This window comes from Perissodus microlepis, chromosome 3 (genome assembly GCF_051167445.1).
Source record: "Perissodus microlepis isolate ML-2025 ecotype Zambia chromosome 3, ASM5116744v1, whole genome shotgun sequence".
Lineage (NCBI taxonomy): Eukaryota > Metazoa > Chordata > Actinopteri > Cichliformes > Cichlidae > Perissodus > Perissodus microlepis.
Window position 1 is genome coordinate 26,176,416 of NC_140463.1, and position 15,395 is coordinate 26,191,810.

The 15,395-nt window shown below is 37.1% G+C and overlaps 1 protein-coding gene across 4 annotated transcripts; it reads right to left on the reverse strand.

Annotated features, from left to right (window-relative positions):
• Positions 1–508: 508 nt before the first annotated feature.
• Positions 509–10,128, reverse strand: LOC146390746 (NACHT, LRR and PYD domains-containing protein 1 homolog). Of its 4 annotated transcripts, none has more exons than XM_084923739.1 (10): positions 9,911–10,128; positions 9,287–9,364; positions 6,305–9,062; positions 5,959–5,999; positions 5,764–5,828; positions 5,402–5,616; positions 5,061–5,317; positions 4,436–4,564; positions 4,191–4,347; positions 519–2,822 (listed from the first exon to the last, which is right to left on the reverse strand). In XM_084923739.1, the coding sequence occupies exons 3-10, from the start codon at positions 9,042–9,044 to the stop codon at positions 2,776–2,778; spliced, it is 3,651 nt and encodes a 1,216-aa protein (XP_084779865.1). In that variant the 5' UTR covers positions 9,045–9,062; positions 9,287–9,364; positions 9,911–10,128; the 3' UTR covers positions 519–2,775. The 4 variants fall into 4 exon arrangements, with proteins under 4 accessions (XP_084779867.1, XP_084779865.1, XP_084779866.1 ...); XM_084923740.1 differs by adding an exon at positions 4,068–4,102 and having other exon boundaries at positions 9,287–10,127; XM_084923738.1 differs by having other exon boundaries at positions 9,287–10,128.
• Positions 10,129–15,395: the final 5,267 nt, after the last annotated feature.

Consider the following 15,395-nt stretch of genomic DNA (forward strand, 5'->3'; position numbering starts at 1 on the left):
CCCACCTCCTCCTCATCTTCATCTTCACTACCACCAGCATCTAGACTCCAGGGGGTAATCCTCACTCCTCCCACTGCTGGGATCTCATTCTGCTATGATGGGTCACTGATGTCTAATTGCCAGATAGCCTAAATGAATTCTATAGCTCGATGAATCACGCTCATTTCTTCTGCATGAACTGTCCATGACCACCAAAAGTGGAAATTACTAATGTGGCATTTGTCTCCTTATAGACACCAAATTTCTATTCAGACACATCCCTGCAAGCGTTACGGTAAGTGTCGACAGCAGATGGGCACTAAAAAAATAATTCAGGCCGAGAGTTTGATTCCTATTTAGTCTGCTCTGTTTATACAAATCATCAGGCTTGTTATGCTGTCATATATCACATTTTCACTTAAGTATCACTATGGACAAAAATATTTATGAAATTATGTTGGTCTGATATTTACTTCAGAAGGGTTTCTCTTTCATTTTTAGACAGATTAATTAAGAGCAGTGGCAGCTGGGTGGGTGGTCTAACAAATGAATTATAAAGTTCACACTACTAGCAGCAGCATCATATCCTCGATACCATATTACAACCAAAAGACCTTATCGTAGTAATACCAACAAAACTACATAAGGGGATACCCAGAATGCCAGTCACACACACTCTCAAACAAATTGTGACTAGTTGTTGCTGTACACATTAGCCTTTTTTGATTGGTTGTTGTTGTTTTTTTTACAGAGACAAAATATGCAAGAATGATAGCTGATGATCAGAATGGGGCAGGTTCTGTGTGTTTATAGCAGATAGAAACATTTAGTCCGGATGAACTGCAGGTTTGTAAAAGTTGTTTTTCTCCCTCTAAAAGGAGGAATAAAAATTAATTTAGATATGTGTTTTACATGAAGGCTCTGACGTAGTTATCATAAATGTTAAACTGTCAAAGCCACAGTAATGATGGTAGACGATCAAGTTTTAAACCTTGATATATTTCAGACATTGGTCACTAGGTGGCAGCAGAGTTCCTCTGCATTGCCTCAGTGTGTAAGATGAAAACTTTAAAAAAATCCCACTCTTGTTCTCTTGAATGAGCTGCTTTATGATATTTCACTCCTCAGAAATTCATCATAAGTTAAGAGAACAAACAGCCCTGGTATTTTTCTGTTTACAAATAGAGATGAAGAAGAAAGTGCTCTGAAAATGTAAGTGCTTCTAAACAAATGTGAAAAGATTCATGGATACAGATAATATGCCAAATTCTCATCTGACAAATATGTTACAGCAAGTTTGTTGTTTTTTTGGGTTTTTTTTCTTTGTAGTAGACTGAAAATTTAGTTTTAATGCTCTTTAATGCTTCCCACATACAGCTAAGCTTTACCAACAAAGAGCACAGAGGTCATGCTGATGCAGGAGCAAGGCACCAAGACGTACTTCGATGCTGTCCTCAAGACTCACCAACGAGTCGTTCAGGTAAGACCTGGCTTGTTGTGTTTTTTGGCGTTTTGTTTGTGCTTTCAGCTCAAACTGCAGGTGCTGCAGGTGTACTGAGAGGTTTTAAAGACCTAACTGTTAACAGTGTTATTACTTTTTGTCCAGCTGAGCACTCTGAACGCCACGCTGTGTCCCGTGTGAGTAAGCTGTTGCATGTTCATCTTTTAGTCCATAACTGTTGGAGAACATTAGAAGTGCTCACTATAACAAACCAAACTCCACCTTACTCTTAAAAGCAATGTGCATGCGTAGTTTTTGGTCATATCCTAATTTTTAGTACTAATCCACTTCTCCCCCTCTGTACCTCTCAGCACACCGAAGCTGATTTCCAAGCACGGTTCAAGGGGCGTCCGGAGCTGGAGGGGCTCATCGCTCAGATGAACCAATAACTTTCACCAAGTATCAACACTACAGTACTTGTACGACAATTAATTTATAGCGCATTGCTCATTCCTCAATAACATCCCGTAAAAACTGATTTTCTGCTTTAAGAAAAACAAAAGTGTACACATTTCTATTTGTCTTATTGGGGGAAATAAAACCATACTCACTTTTTTTCCAGCTCAAAACTTTTTTTTATTATTTAATGTACAAATTATTCTGCTTCATTGAAAACTTTGAACACCAAACGTAGGCAAGATATCATTTTTCACTTTTAATTAAAACAAACTAGTTATAATAAAATGTGAGTTATTATAATTAAGTCTGTTTATTTAAATATTTTCTCATCTTCTGAATAAAGATTAACCCATCTTGTAGAAAACATAAAACACATACAATTACAAAGACAAAAAAAGGTAAAATTTTGTTTAAAAAAAGCATTTTTTACATTTTTGAAAAAAAGAAAAAAAACTATTATTTGGTTGCGAAAACAAGATTCTGCAATGTTCATAGGTTTATATACCTTAAACAATAGATTTAACCCTTAATTTTTATGCCACTAACTAGATAAAATTAGGTTTAATCATTTAATATCAGTATTCACATTCTTTCACATCATATTCTTGCACAGGAGGTACGGAAAGGCCGCATGTTAATCAAATGTACAGATCGGCTCCATTTTCTAAGCAGTCATTACAGTCATGTTCTTTCACTGAGATCCTTCAAGCTCATACATGAGAAACTTCAGACTTCATCCCTCTCAGGATTTTATAGACATCTCTGCTCTGTTGTGTCAGCGTCACAGACTAAACAATCTCATTTGTTCTCATGTTGCATTTGAACTTCTCACAGCACCATGTTTGTCCTCAGAGATCACATCCTTTTCCTGAAGCTCGTCTACAACAGCTGCTGCCTCACTCGCTCTGCCAATCAGAGCTGTCCAATGGCAAACCACGAAATCCTGAGCGGAGGAAGTTGGTGAAAATTAAAAAAAAAAAAAAAGTCTAGTATTCAGATCATCACTGTTGAATACTAGACAGTGATGATCTATATTAGGATTATAGTTGTGAGAAAAGAAGTTTTTTCAGTTCTAAGGTTTTACTTATCAGAATATAATAAATATCACTTTGTCCTTATCAGGTTGTAAAAGATCAACTCACTCATTTTTTAATGAAAATTATGGCAAAACGCTGAAAAACTAAATAGACTTTAATGCTTCCATTAATACAGAGGGTAAATAGCAGCCTGGTGCTGCAAACTAAACAAAGCTACGAAGCTGCTCTCTTTTCTTTTACAAGAAATCACCACAGCTGACTACTTTCTTCCAGGGAAGAAAGTAGTAATAATGTTAAAGAAACGAGTGTTGATGCCCAACAGTCTGGTAAGAATTATTATTCACAAAAAGAAAACATTCAAGGACGGCTTCCAGTGTTCACACGAGTCACCATCCCAGTAAATGTCAGACCGTGCAATGCTCAGAGAAGCTACAATAACCCCAAAAGACCCTAAAGGCCTCAATTAGCATGTTATATGATGAAGAAAGTCTCTTCACATGTTCTCTTCTCGTTTTGGAGCCACAGGAACTAAACACTCCGCAGTCATTGAGTTGAACTTCTCGGTATACCAAAGTTTTCAAGAGAAAAATGCAAGGGCATCTGCTGACAGATAAAGCTTGGCTGAAATTAAATCATGCAGCAGGACAATGATCCCAAGCACAGGAGAATGGAGCAGTCAAAGTACAGACCTCAACCGGACTGAAATGCTTTTTCAGACAGCTGTGTGTAAATGAATGACAGTAAAGTTCAATGAACTGAAGCGGTGCTGTAAAGAAGTGTGGACCAAAATTCCTCCACAATGATGTGAGAGACTGATAAAGTAACATTGATTGCTTCTTATTGCTGCTAAATGTGGTTTTACAAGCCACTAAATCTTGTGTTGTGCTTAGTTTTTCACACACTACTTCTGCACTTTGGCCTAGTTTTGATAAATGAATAAATATAAACACATTCCTCATCTCAGGTTTGTATTTAGATTCTTTCAGAATCCGATTAGAACCAGATGTTTTTTCCCTTCAAATTATGGCTGGATAAGTAAAACCTTAGAATAAAAAAATGGTGTACCTTCTTTTTCATGACTATTTTTTTAAAGGGATCTACTTTGATAACAATAATAATCTAATAATAATGGATTAAAACAAACTTCTTACACTGTTCTTGGTGAATGCTTGAGTTTAATAGTCATCTGGAATAAAAGGGTTCACATTGGTCAGATGGTGGCTGTTTATAGTTTAGATGAGCTGCGTTAGGGCAAATATGCATAAAACACTAACCTGTTCCGATAGTGCACGTCCACACGGTGTCCTTTTCCTTTCCTCCCCTGCGTTCATCTTCAAGTATCAGTTTCAAGTTTCCAAAGTCGCTTTTTTCATTTCCAATGACCACCTCAAAGAAATTAGTGTCGCTCCACTCCAACATGAACTGCTGTTTCTGTAGACAAAACATTTTATGGAAACTTGAGGATTTTTGCTGTTTCTATGTTATGGTGCAATGAACAGAAGTGCAGCTTAGTCCAAACCTCAGGGCAGATTTCTGCTGTGTCCCAGTCTGTTGAGAGGTAGAAATAACTCTCCAGCTGTACAGGGTCAATAGGACTTGTCTTTCGGATTTTTCTGAAACCGTCAGATTTCTCCTTCTTCTCCACTTCCTGAAACATGGAAAAATGGACCATTCTTCACATACAAGTAATGGTTGGAAATCTTTGGGAATCGTGTTCACATCTGTTCATGTCTTTAATGAACATATGTGTTTGTGTTTATATCAAGATGAGAACATTGATTTGCACTACTGCAATCCATGTAACTGAAAAGGGAAAATGCCAAGCAAACACAAGTAACAACTACAAAGTTAAAAAAAAGCTCAAAGCTGTTCAAAAAACAGCTTTTGAAAGAATTATTAAATTACATTAGCATAAAGATGGCTGTAAGTTCTTAACTTTTAATGCAGTTTTTTCTGCCTGAAAGTCAGTAATGTCAAAACATTCAGAGACCAAACTCTATTAATTTGCTGCCTTGTAGTGTCACTGTGTTTTTGTATTTATCAATGAGAGCATTTTATTTCTCTGTGTTATTATATATCACCTTGATGATATTTTTCCTCACTTCTACTTTATATTGTTGCTCCAGTATGTGGCATTGTATTACCTGTTGTATTAGAGGATCATGTGGGACCAGGTAAACGTGCAGAGTGAGGCCAGATGTGATTTGCATGTATATCAAGACATCAGCAAAAACTTTTAGATATAGGCCCAGTTTCTTTAGGATCATGGCTCCTCTTAGAGAGAACTCCGGCTTGTTTAACTTCACATGGGATGATGTCATTTCAGACACTTGCTCCAAATAATCTCCACTGCTGTCCACATGCAGAACTCGAAATATGTCTGACATCGCTGCATTTTCACCTGCAAAGCACAAACAGTCATGTGTGCATAAATATCTTTATTACTAATAAATAAAATAATCATATGCGTTTTACGACTGCTCACCTGTACAGATCCAGTGCGGCAGACGGACTTCCTCTAGCTTCCCATCTGTGACTTTGATGTCCATTAGGGGTCCTGCTGGTATGTAGTCCATGCATACAGGTTTCCTCATGAATCGCTGCCATGAGCTAAACTGGTATCTGAAGCTGACGGTTTCCTTACAAACCCACCGCAAGGCAGACTCGCTGCATTCATATTTGCCACTTTCAGACTGCAGGCTGAATTTGAATAGACAAGACAAAATGCTCTGTTATGCTCTGCTCACATGCACGAACAGAAACAGCAAAACTGCAAAGCAAATAACATAAAATGGCACTTGTAATGAATTACTTTATGGTCTGTCTTATAGTTACGATAACCTTTACCTGTAAGTATGAACCTCCTCCATTATCTCAACTTCAGGTTTCAGCTTAGTCCACTGACTGGAGTCCTGTTGTACAAGATATTTTTTTCATTATATTTTTACAATATAAATATACATTTACATTATGACTTTAGAATTTTTATGTGACATACAATATATGCGAAACAAACAAAATCCCAGAGAAGTAGAAACTTACTGTTTCATTGTCAAAAGTCTTCAGAAGTCTCTCTGATGGTTCTTGTAAAGCAAAGTTAAATTTTAAAGAGCTGGCCAACAACATATCATTCAGACACATTGTTTTTTTCCCCTTTACCACAAGTGCTATCTTGTGTGAGATTTCTACATAACAAAATTACATTAAGTACATATAAGATATCTATTTTCTATTGTTAGAATCTTTAAGTGTAACAATAAAACCAGTTTAGTACAGGAAAACTTTGTACGCAGCACTAACTCACTTTGATAATGGCAGTACAAAATGTGTATTATTAAGACATATGACATTTGTAAAGATGAGGACTTTAGTAACTTAATTTTCTTACCCTCAGCTCTGTGAACGTTGTAAGCAACAGGACCTCCGATTGTAAATCCAAGATAAAAGAACACATGGCCTGCTTTCCAGAGGCTGTCTTTTCGGTTGGCATCTAACTCGATCTCTGTGTCACCAAATGTTGCATACAGCCTGTAATCTTGCACTATACCTTCAATTCTGAGGAGTTTGCCTTGGACTGTTGGATCAGTGAAAATATCGTCGTTCCTCCAGTTTGTGTTTGGGGCTTTCAGTGCATCTTGAGTCCACAAGATTTCAAGGTTGCGTCTGTGAACAAGTCTGTTCAGACCCTGACCCGGTCCAAGAAAAAATATGGGTCGAAGGTACCTTGATTGAAAGAGTGACCTATATTCTTGTTCATAGGATTGTAGAATGTTTTGGATTAAATGAGGGAGGTCAGAGGCCAATTCGTCTTCACCATCTGTAGGCCAACACAACAGCAGAGCTAACATGTGAAACTCGGGTTGCATCTCAGGAGCCAATGGCATTTTCTCTGTAAAGCTGCTTTGGTAGTCGGAGCTGGAGGGAGGTTCTTTCATATTTATCAGCATGATATTGGCCAGAACGTAGTTGAGTAAGGCGTGTATAGTAGAATGTTTGTGTTGGCAGATTTCTTTCCACCATACAGCAATGTCCTTGGTGTCTGATCTAGTGCATCTTTCAAGACATGAAAGTACTCCCGGAGAAGTGACAGCCAGTTTTTGTTTAAGTTTGTGGAAGGCTTTCTGGAGCTGATCATTTGGTTCTGCGCCTCCAACATACTTTTTGTAGCATTCTGTCGTTTTTAGTGAAATGTAGGCTGAATCGTCTCTTTTAACAACAGAATATGAATACGTTAAAAACGTGTCAAAAAATTCAAATCTTTTCTCAACCAAATCTCTGAGGCTGTTTATTAGCTCCTTAAACCTGACAATGTTCCTATCTCCGATGGATTGCAGGACAGAGTCCAGTGACACGGTTCTTGTGAGAACTTGCTTCCAAAGTTCATCATGTCTGATAAGATGGTCATACAACAGGCTGCAAACTTCCAGATAACCAAACAGCCCTCTGGTGTTTAAAGCACGCAAGACTTTTACATTCCCATCTCCTTGTTTACCCTTTGCATGTTCATTTTTAGCGAGTTTTTCTTCATCTTCAAAAGCTTCAATGGCTTTTTGGGCCAGTGTCAAAATTTCGCTTGGTCTGGTATAAACGGGCATCTTCTTCAGGTGGCTCTTATGGACTTGGCCTAGTGTATCTGCAACAAATGAACTCCAAGGAGCCCTCCGCTTTGCTTCTTTTGCCCAGATTTCTGCATTGTAGTAGTCTTCTAGGCGAATATAATAAAAACGAGCAAGAGTCTGTGGAAAAAGTGAAACTTCATAAAACTTATTTGAGGCCATGATCAAAACTGACAGACTGTTGCCCTCATCTTCTCTCTTTGTAATATCTTGAATCAGTCTGGAAAACTTTTCTTTCCATTCTTTAATGCCATCAGTTGGGTCCTCTATTACCGTAATTTCTCTTTTATTTAGCATGTCTTTTATGAACCCAAGTAAATATGGAGGAACATAACTTCTGCAAAAACTGTTCAAGAAGTGTCTTGTTGTGTCACTTCTGGTCACACCCGCATTAGCCAACAGTTCAGTGCAACACTGAGCTATCATATTGTGAGCCATGCGAACCTTTTTTTCAGATCTTTCACCTTGTTGGAAGGTGATGATGAGATGACTGAAAGGCTGCATTTGATCCTCCAGTGAAAGGTGACCAAACTTGTCTCTTCTGAGGAAGTCCAGGCACTGAGACTCCAGGAGATATGAACCTGGTACGTAGGCGTTCAGCAGGGAAAGGAAGGCAGCAAGCTGTGTCTTCAGTGGCTTATTTGTTCTTTTGATATGTTCTAATGTAGCACATGCGTTCCTGATGTAGGCTTGAGAGAAATTAGACTGCAGAATGTTAAAACCATGAAACTGCTTGCACCGATTACCAAATCTTCTGCCAAGCTCTTCTTTTTTCATATCAAAGTCTGCTTGCTCTCTGTCTGAGAGAGATTTTTTGAGAATAATAGATTTTCTCATTTTCCTCTTGAACTTTTGTTTCAGTTCATAAGAACGCGCCTTTTGGTGGATAATCCCGTCACTGCTTCTCACACAGTTCAGTAAAATTACCACAGGCAAATCAATTTCTATATCCTGTTCAGCAATCTCTTCCATAATCCTGTCCTGGAGGATGTCCAATATGAACTCATCATTTAGTAACAACAGTACCGTTTTCTGGTGGCCATGGCTACCTGCTGTAAAAAGGCTGACCACATCTTGCGCAACCTTTGTGATATCTAATGTTGAGCCTGTCAAAACAGCACATCTGAAGGTTTTCCTCAAGTCCCACAGCACCTGCATAGCCAGCGTGGTTCCCCCACATCCTTGTTGATGAAACAGTTTAATTGTTGATGTCCCAGGGCCTTTTCTTCTCAGGTGAATTTGTTCTTTAAGGGTTTCATATCCATCTCGTTTGATAAAAGGAGTTGCATTGCCATCTGACACTGCTTGTTCACTGATATAGAAGTTTAACCAGTTCGGTGGGGCCCCTCTGTAAAAGTTTTCCTCCACTTGCTCAACATGTTGAGGTTCAACAAACTCTCCTTCAAACTGATTGGCATGGAGGACATCCAAAAATGAGAAGGAATCACTGATTTTACTCCTTGCATCTGCTTCTCCACCTTCAGCAGTGGACAGGGCTGGTCTGTTTGCCATCTTCACACTTTCACTTTACTTCATGGTAATGAATGTAAAAACAAAACAGAAACATTTGTTAGTCTTATGTCTTAGTTTAAACTATTTGTAAATTAAGGACTTACATTCACTTTATGGAATGTGATATATTTAAATAGCCATTTCATTGCTGGTGGAGTACACCCATATATAGCCTTCTCCATGTAAAGGACCAAACATTAACTTCAACAAAAACTTTCAGATCTTAACGGAATTTATCTTACCTTCTCTAAAATGTCGCGGACAGCTCTAGCGACCTGCTATCATGCCATGTGTTCAAGCACTGGGACCGTGGATGTGTACTGTAACCCAGGAGGTAGTAGACACACCCAAAGCAGGAAGAGATAATCACCTACAGACATGTACACCTCTACACTTTGAATGTCAGAGCAGTTCTAAAACAATCCCAATCTTCCTGCTTAAAGTTTGGGGTTTTTTTAAGGCAGGGGCTACACTTGACTCGTTCAGTCGATAAACAAGTCAAATATTGCACAATTAGAAGCCAAAGAGTGGAAATTTGCAAATTTATCCAGCACAAATAATAAAATAGGTGGTATATGTTAATTTTGTCCTATATTCAAACATTACGTGCACTTCTTCAAAGCGGTATTGTATTCATAAGTTCATTTGATAAGGAAACGTTCATCACAACAGGAAATACTGACGTTTCACTATGAACGCGTTCATGACGGAAGATTATTCTTTCCGTCACTAGTTCGCGCTTGTGGTTGAGTTAACCTGTTATTCAAGTTCATATAGAGATAAAGTTAAGTGTTACAAACGAGTACGATATAACGATATGATGATTTACAAACGTGTACAATGATTTGTGTGTAATGAAGACTCACAAGCGCGTGCTTCGATCGACCATGTAAAACCCTCCTACGCATGCGCATATCCAAGCCTGAATAAAGGGTTTCAAAACCGTTATGTGCTGCCGACGGGAAGCTCAATATTGACGTTTCGATACCGTACTGAGCATCTACAGTCATTGGTATTGAGTCACCGAGGCACAGATGTTTCAAAACCCAGTTCCAAAGTGCGGTTGAAAACACCCAGGTCACGTGACCACGACAAACTCCGACGTTGTTGTGTGTTTCACGCCTGTTTCGACAGGTGGCGTACTTGCTGCTTCCAGCCAACGAGAGGCGCCAGGATATGAATCAGTGATGTTTTTGACATTAAAGCTTCTATTTTTTTGTGTGTGTAAAAACAAAAAATGTATCTGATTATTCTTATTCTTATTATTTGATGAGTTATAAAATCATACGTAAACTCATTAAAATATCTCAATAAAAACTCATCTGCTTTCAGGGAGAAACCCAAACGTTTCTTTCATATTAATCAGCATGATATTGGCCGGAATGTAGCTGGGTAAGACATGTATAACAGAGTCTTTATGTTGACACAGTTCAATGTCCTTGGTGTCTGATTTAGTCCATCTTTTGAGACATGAAAGTACTCCTGGAGAAGTGACAGACAGGTTTTGTTTAAGTTTGTGGAAGGTTTTCTGGATGTAATCATTTGGCTTGGCACAAAATACCTTTTGCAGACATTCTGATGTTTTGGGGTTTTTTTTGTGAAATGTAGGATGAATCATCTTTTTTTCAAAACAAAATCTGAAACTGTCAAAAAAATTCAAACCTTTTCATAACCATATCTCTGAGGCTGTTTACTAGCTCCATAAACATGAAAAGTTTCTCATCTCTGGGGGATTTCAGGACAGAGTCCAGTCACACGTTTTTGGTGAGAACTTTCTTCCAAAGTTCATTGTTGTTCATTGTCTGATAAGATGGTCATACCACAGGTAACCAAGCAGCACTTTCTTGTTTGCCTTTGACATGTTCATTTTTAGCAGGTTTTTCTTCATCTTCAAAAGCTTCAATCCCCTCTGGGCCAGTCTCAAAATTTCTCTTGATCTGGCAGAAATAGTTGTGTTCTCCAGGTGGCTCTTATGGACTTGGCCTAGTGTATCTGCAACAAATGAACTTCAGTGAGCCCTCCACTTTGCTTCCTTTACCCAAATTTCTGTGTTGTAGTAGTCTTCTAGTTCAATATAATAAAACGAGCGAGAGTTTGTGGAAAAAGTGAAACTTCAAAAAACCTTAGTAATTCAAGGGGGGTTGTGAATACAGTGCCTCATAAAGAAAATGCAACCTGATATCACAGCAAACTGTATAATAGGCCATCTGGTCTATTGTGTGGATGTTATGCTTTGCCTCGTCTATAGGTATCAAATTAACATGCATGCTTATGTTTCAGTACTTTTCAGTACCAGCAGAGGTTAAAAATTTGTTTAAAGCATCATGAAAACAGTCAGAGCCAACTTTTAAAGAAACATTACTAACACATTTACACCTAAATACATATCAACCATACAGCTTAATCCTACGTTGCATAGAAGGAGAGTCAAAGCATGACATCCACTCAATAGACCAGCGGCTCTGTTGGATTAAAGAATGTTTCATTTATGATATTAATGTAGTGTTTTTGATGTAGGCTCTAGAGTGCAGGATGTGACCAAATTTACAGTGAACCAATAAAAGCACCTTCTTTAAGGCTGTTTATTTCGTCTTAATTTTCTTTATTTTTTCTTTATTTCTTCTTATGAAAACATTTTCATTGGTGTAACTGATGCATGTGTAATGTTCACAGCTGTGAGTGCAGTAGCAAAACTGTCTTTTTTCACACAGTCCTCTGTGTGAAAAAAGACACACAGTCCTCTGTGTGAAAAAACAAAACAACAAAACAAATCAGCTCAAAACCTTACCCTTATCACACAGTCCTCACCCAGCATGCTGGGAGTTGAGCTCCACATATTTCTTGTCTTCAGTAAAAATGAGGCTCATGTGTAAGTTCAGTAAGGAACATCTGTAATCACTCATCCGGCTGCAAACTCAGTGCTGATATCATTACTCCCGTCCAATCATTTTCTTGCCTGCCTTCTGATCTCTGTGTTTAAAATCTCAGTGGTCTTCTGTCATTCTGTCTTTCAGACTGTCATTCATGCAACCAGGCTCCTCCTCATCTTCATCTTGACTGCCATCAGCATCTAGACTCCAGGGGGTGCTTTGCTCTCCTCTCACTACTGGGATCTCATTCTTCTATGATGGGTCACTGGAGTCTAATTGATTTTACTTCCTTACACAGGTCAGTTGTGATTTTTTTGTAAAAAAAAAAAAAAAAAAAGGCTACATCCAAATGACAGATGTGTGTATGTTTCTGATCACATACGGAATTTAAGTAATAATCGACCTCCTTCCTCCCTCTTCACATCTCAGCACACCAAATCTGATTTGCAAGTAGCTGGAGGGACTCATCTGTCTAATAAACCTGTCGGGCATTCTCAAACTTGACCTTATTGAAACCTCCAAACTCTTTGTGACATCAACTTTCCATGTAATTTGTGAGTAACCACTTTGAAGCTATTCATTTATTTATTGAAATTCCTTAGTCAAATGGTTTTCAATCATCTGCATTGAAATAACCATTTACATTCACATGGCTTTTTCTTGCCACAACTGGATAATAAAACCCTCCTTTGCTTTCTAAATAGTCTTATTCAATTCTTCAAATCTCTTCTTGTAAATGTTTTGTACAAATATGTTTGTACTTGGAAGCTTTTAATATATTTTGGATAATTTGCTTTCTGCCAGAGAAGCTCTAAGTTTTCTGTGTGCAGTCAGAGAACTCACACCAATAGTCAAAAGTACTAATGTGACATTTGTCCCCTTACTGACACCAAAATTCTATTCATACACAAGTGAAAAGTGTTGTATACAAGTAATTATCAGCAGCAGATTGTGGCTGACTAAAAAAAACTATTCGGGCCAAGAATTTGATTCCTTCTAAAGCTACTCTGTTCATACAAATCAACAGGCTAAGTAGGCTAATTCTATTACGCTGGCAGATATCATAGTTGCACTGAAGGATTACCATGGGCACAAGTATTCAAGTAAATTATGTTGTTCTGATATTAAGTGCAGAATTTCAGTTTCTCTTTTTCTGTTTTTTGACAAATTAATTAAGAGAGAATAACATTAGCATTAATAAGAAATACTAATACACTGCAAACATGTAACGATTTCATCTTAACTAACAGCCGGTACACACATTTGAAATGAATGTAAAATAATATTATTAAACAAAGATGGTCATGTATTGTAACTTTAATATTGATTTACATAATCAAGATTAAATTCAGGATGCAAATGTGCAGATTCAATGCTGCTGCAGAAAAAAAACCTTTGTTTTTTTTTATATTATTAATCAATAATGTTCATCTAATTTAAGAAAAATGAAACTACAAAGTACGTATTATAACAGTGAAAAACTGCAACACAATGAAAAAAAGAAACCCCTTTGATAAATACATAATAAAACCATGAAGTGAATAGCACATACATGCTATTTCATGTTATAATGCTTAAATAAGCAAAACATAAAACTGCATCATAATAAGCTACCATTTTCAAAATCTTAAAAAAAAATCTGATCTTCAAAAATCTGAAAGGCTTTAATTGGTTAACTGGTTATGCTTCACTCATCTTATGTCATGTTTTCAAAAATTTTAGTTTAGAGATTGAGAAAAGAAAAAATTAAAATATAAAAAAATAATTTGAGGTGTTTCTTGACAAAGTATTTTGACTTTACTACATCAAAACTTTCATAAATGTCACAAACCCATAAACACAATATTAAGTAGACACTGTGCAAACAAGTTTTAATAGCTAGATTCTCTCTAAGAATGAGAAAGTTTGTTGTTTAATCTGAGATAATACATCCATGACTAAAAATGCTCTAGCACCAGAAAAATATTAAGTTTACTGTTTATGTGCAGCAAATATTTTTAAATTGAATGCTGATTTTTTCTTTACTTTTCTCTAAAACTAAAATGACCATAACACATAGAGATTTCCAAAGTTACAGCACATTTGTCCTTTAGGTTTTACCTCTACAACTAAAAACATAAATACCAAAAATATAAGAAGTCTTGGATTCTCCTTCCTATGGAGATTTTGAGCGGGATTAACAAACTTGAATGTCCCTCATTATCTTTGGTCTCTTTCATATCATTGGTCAGAGTTGTCCCACGGTTATCCACGACACTCTAATCTGTGACGATCAGTACACATAAAATGAATTAATAAACACAACAATGGATGTTTAATATTAAAAAGACAAGTTGATGTTGTACAGAAATATTTAATCTTGGTAGAAAGAATGTGTTTGTAAACATCTTTACATTTCATATTTTTTATTTAGAACTTGATGCTACACTGATTAAACACTGATCCAATGTTTAATCTTTCTGTTGATATATTAAATGTCTTCGGTTTGGTATTTGTTTCTTTCCAAACATATACTGTTGGCATTAAGATCAACAGAACAGTGAATATCTAGGGGACAGGGCTTTAATTTTTTAAAGTATGTACCAACATACATAAGAAGAGTAATTTTCTAGAGTTTGCCGTGAAAGCAAGATGTTGAGGTTACAACCCCAAGATCTTGTGGCAGTTTTACAAATCATTTTTCAAACTGAAAAATTATCCCTTCATGACCATAATATGAACATGGCCACTATACCACTATAACTAATAATGAGCAGTGTGAGATTATTCTGTTATCATATGTTAGCTTATATCTGTAGTTAAAGTAGTTGAATTATGTTAACTGCTGTAGGTCATATAATATCCTTTAGTCTAGATTGTGTGCTGTGTATGTAGCTTAGTTTCCATTATATTTTTAAGTTAAAAGAACATGACCATTTTTGTAGTTTGTTAGACAGGTGTTCCATTATATTTTGGGGTTGATAGAATGTGACCAACTTTGGATTCTGTTAGACAGGTGTGCACTACCATTGATCTGCTGTGAATGTGTTACACTGTTTCTTGACATTTCATACTGCTGAATCATGAAGAGAATGTTGTGTGCAGAGGACCTTGTGCCAATAATAGAAGAGACAGACCACATTCCATACCCCCACCTTTATAGAGAGCAGAAAAATAAGGAGCCGAGGTCATAACTTAGGCGCCGTGTGAGAGAAAGAATGTGAATGTTTAGGCTTTTACGACTAGGTGGGGGCCACTAGAGGCTATAAGAAGCTGTGTAACCCGTCACCATTTTGAGATTTGCTGTGACCCTCTTCATGCATGTCTCCCCATCATGATGGCTTATGCTCATAGGTGTTGAATTGTATGGAAATAAATGATTGTTGATTGAGCATTTATACACCGAGTATTGTCCTTCCTTCAGCCCAAAGATTCAAAGAATTGGGAGATTTTAACAGCAGCCATTGTTCACAGAGCATTTTATTTCACTGCAATTTTATTG

Bases quoted from the DNA above. Each gene is read 5' to 3' on its own strand.
- LOC146390746 (XM_084923739.1), bottom strand. From the start codon at position 9,044: ATGGCAAACAGACCAGCCCTGTCCACTGCTGAAGGTGGAGAAGCAGAT. The intron at 5,617-5,763 runs GTAAAGGTTATC...ATTCAAATTCAG, and splicing joins GAGGAGGTTCATACTTACAG to CCTGCAGTCTGAAAGTGGCA. The intron at 2,823-4,190 runs GTTAGTGTTTTA...TCCTCCGCTCAG, and splicing joins GACGTGCACTATCGGAACAG to GATTTCGTGGTTTGCCATTG.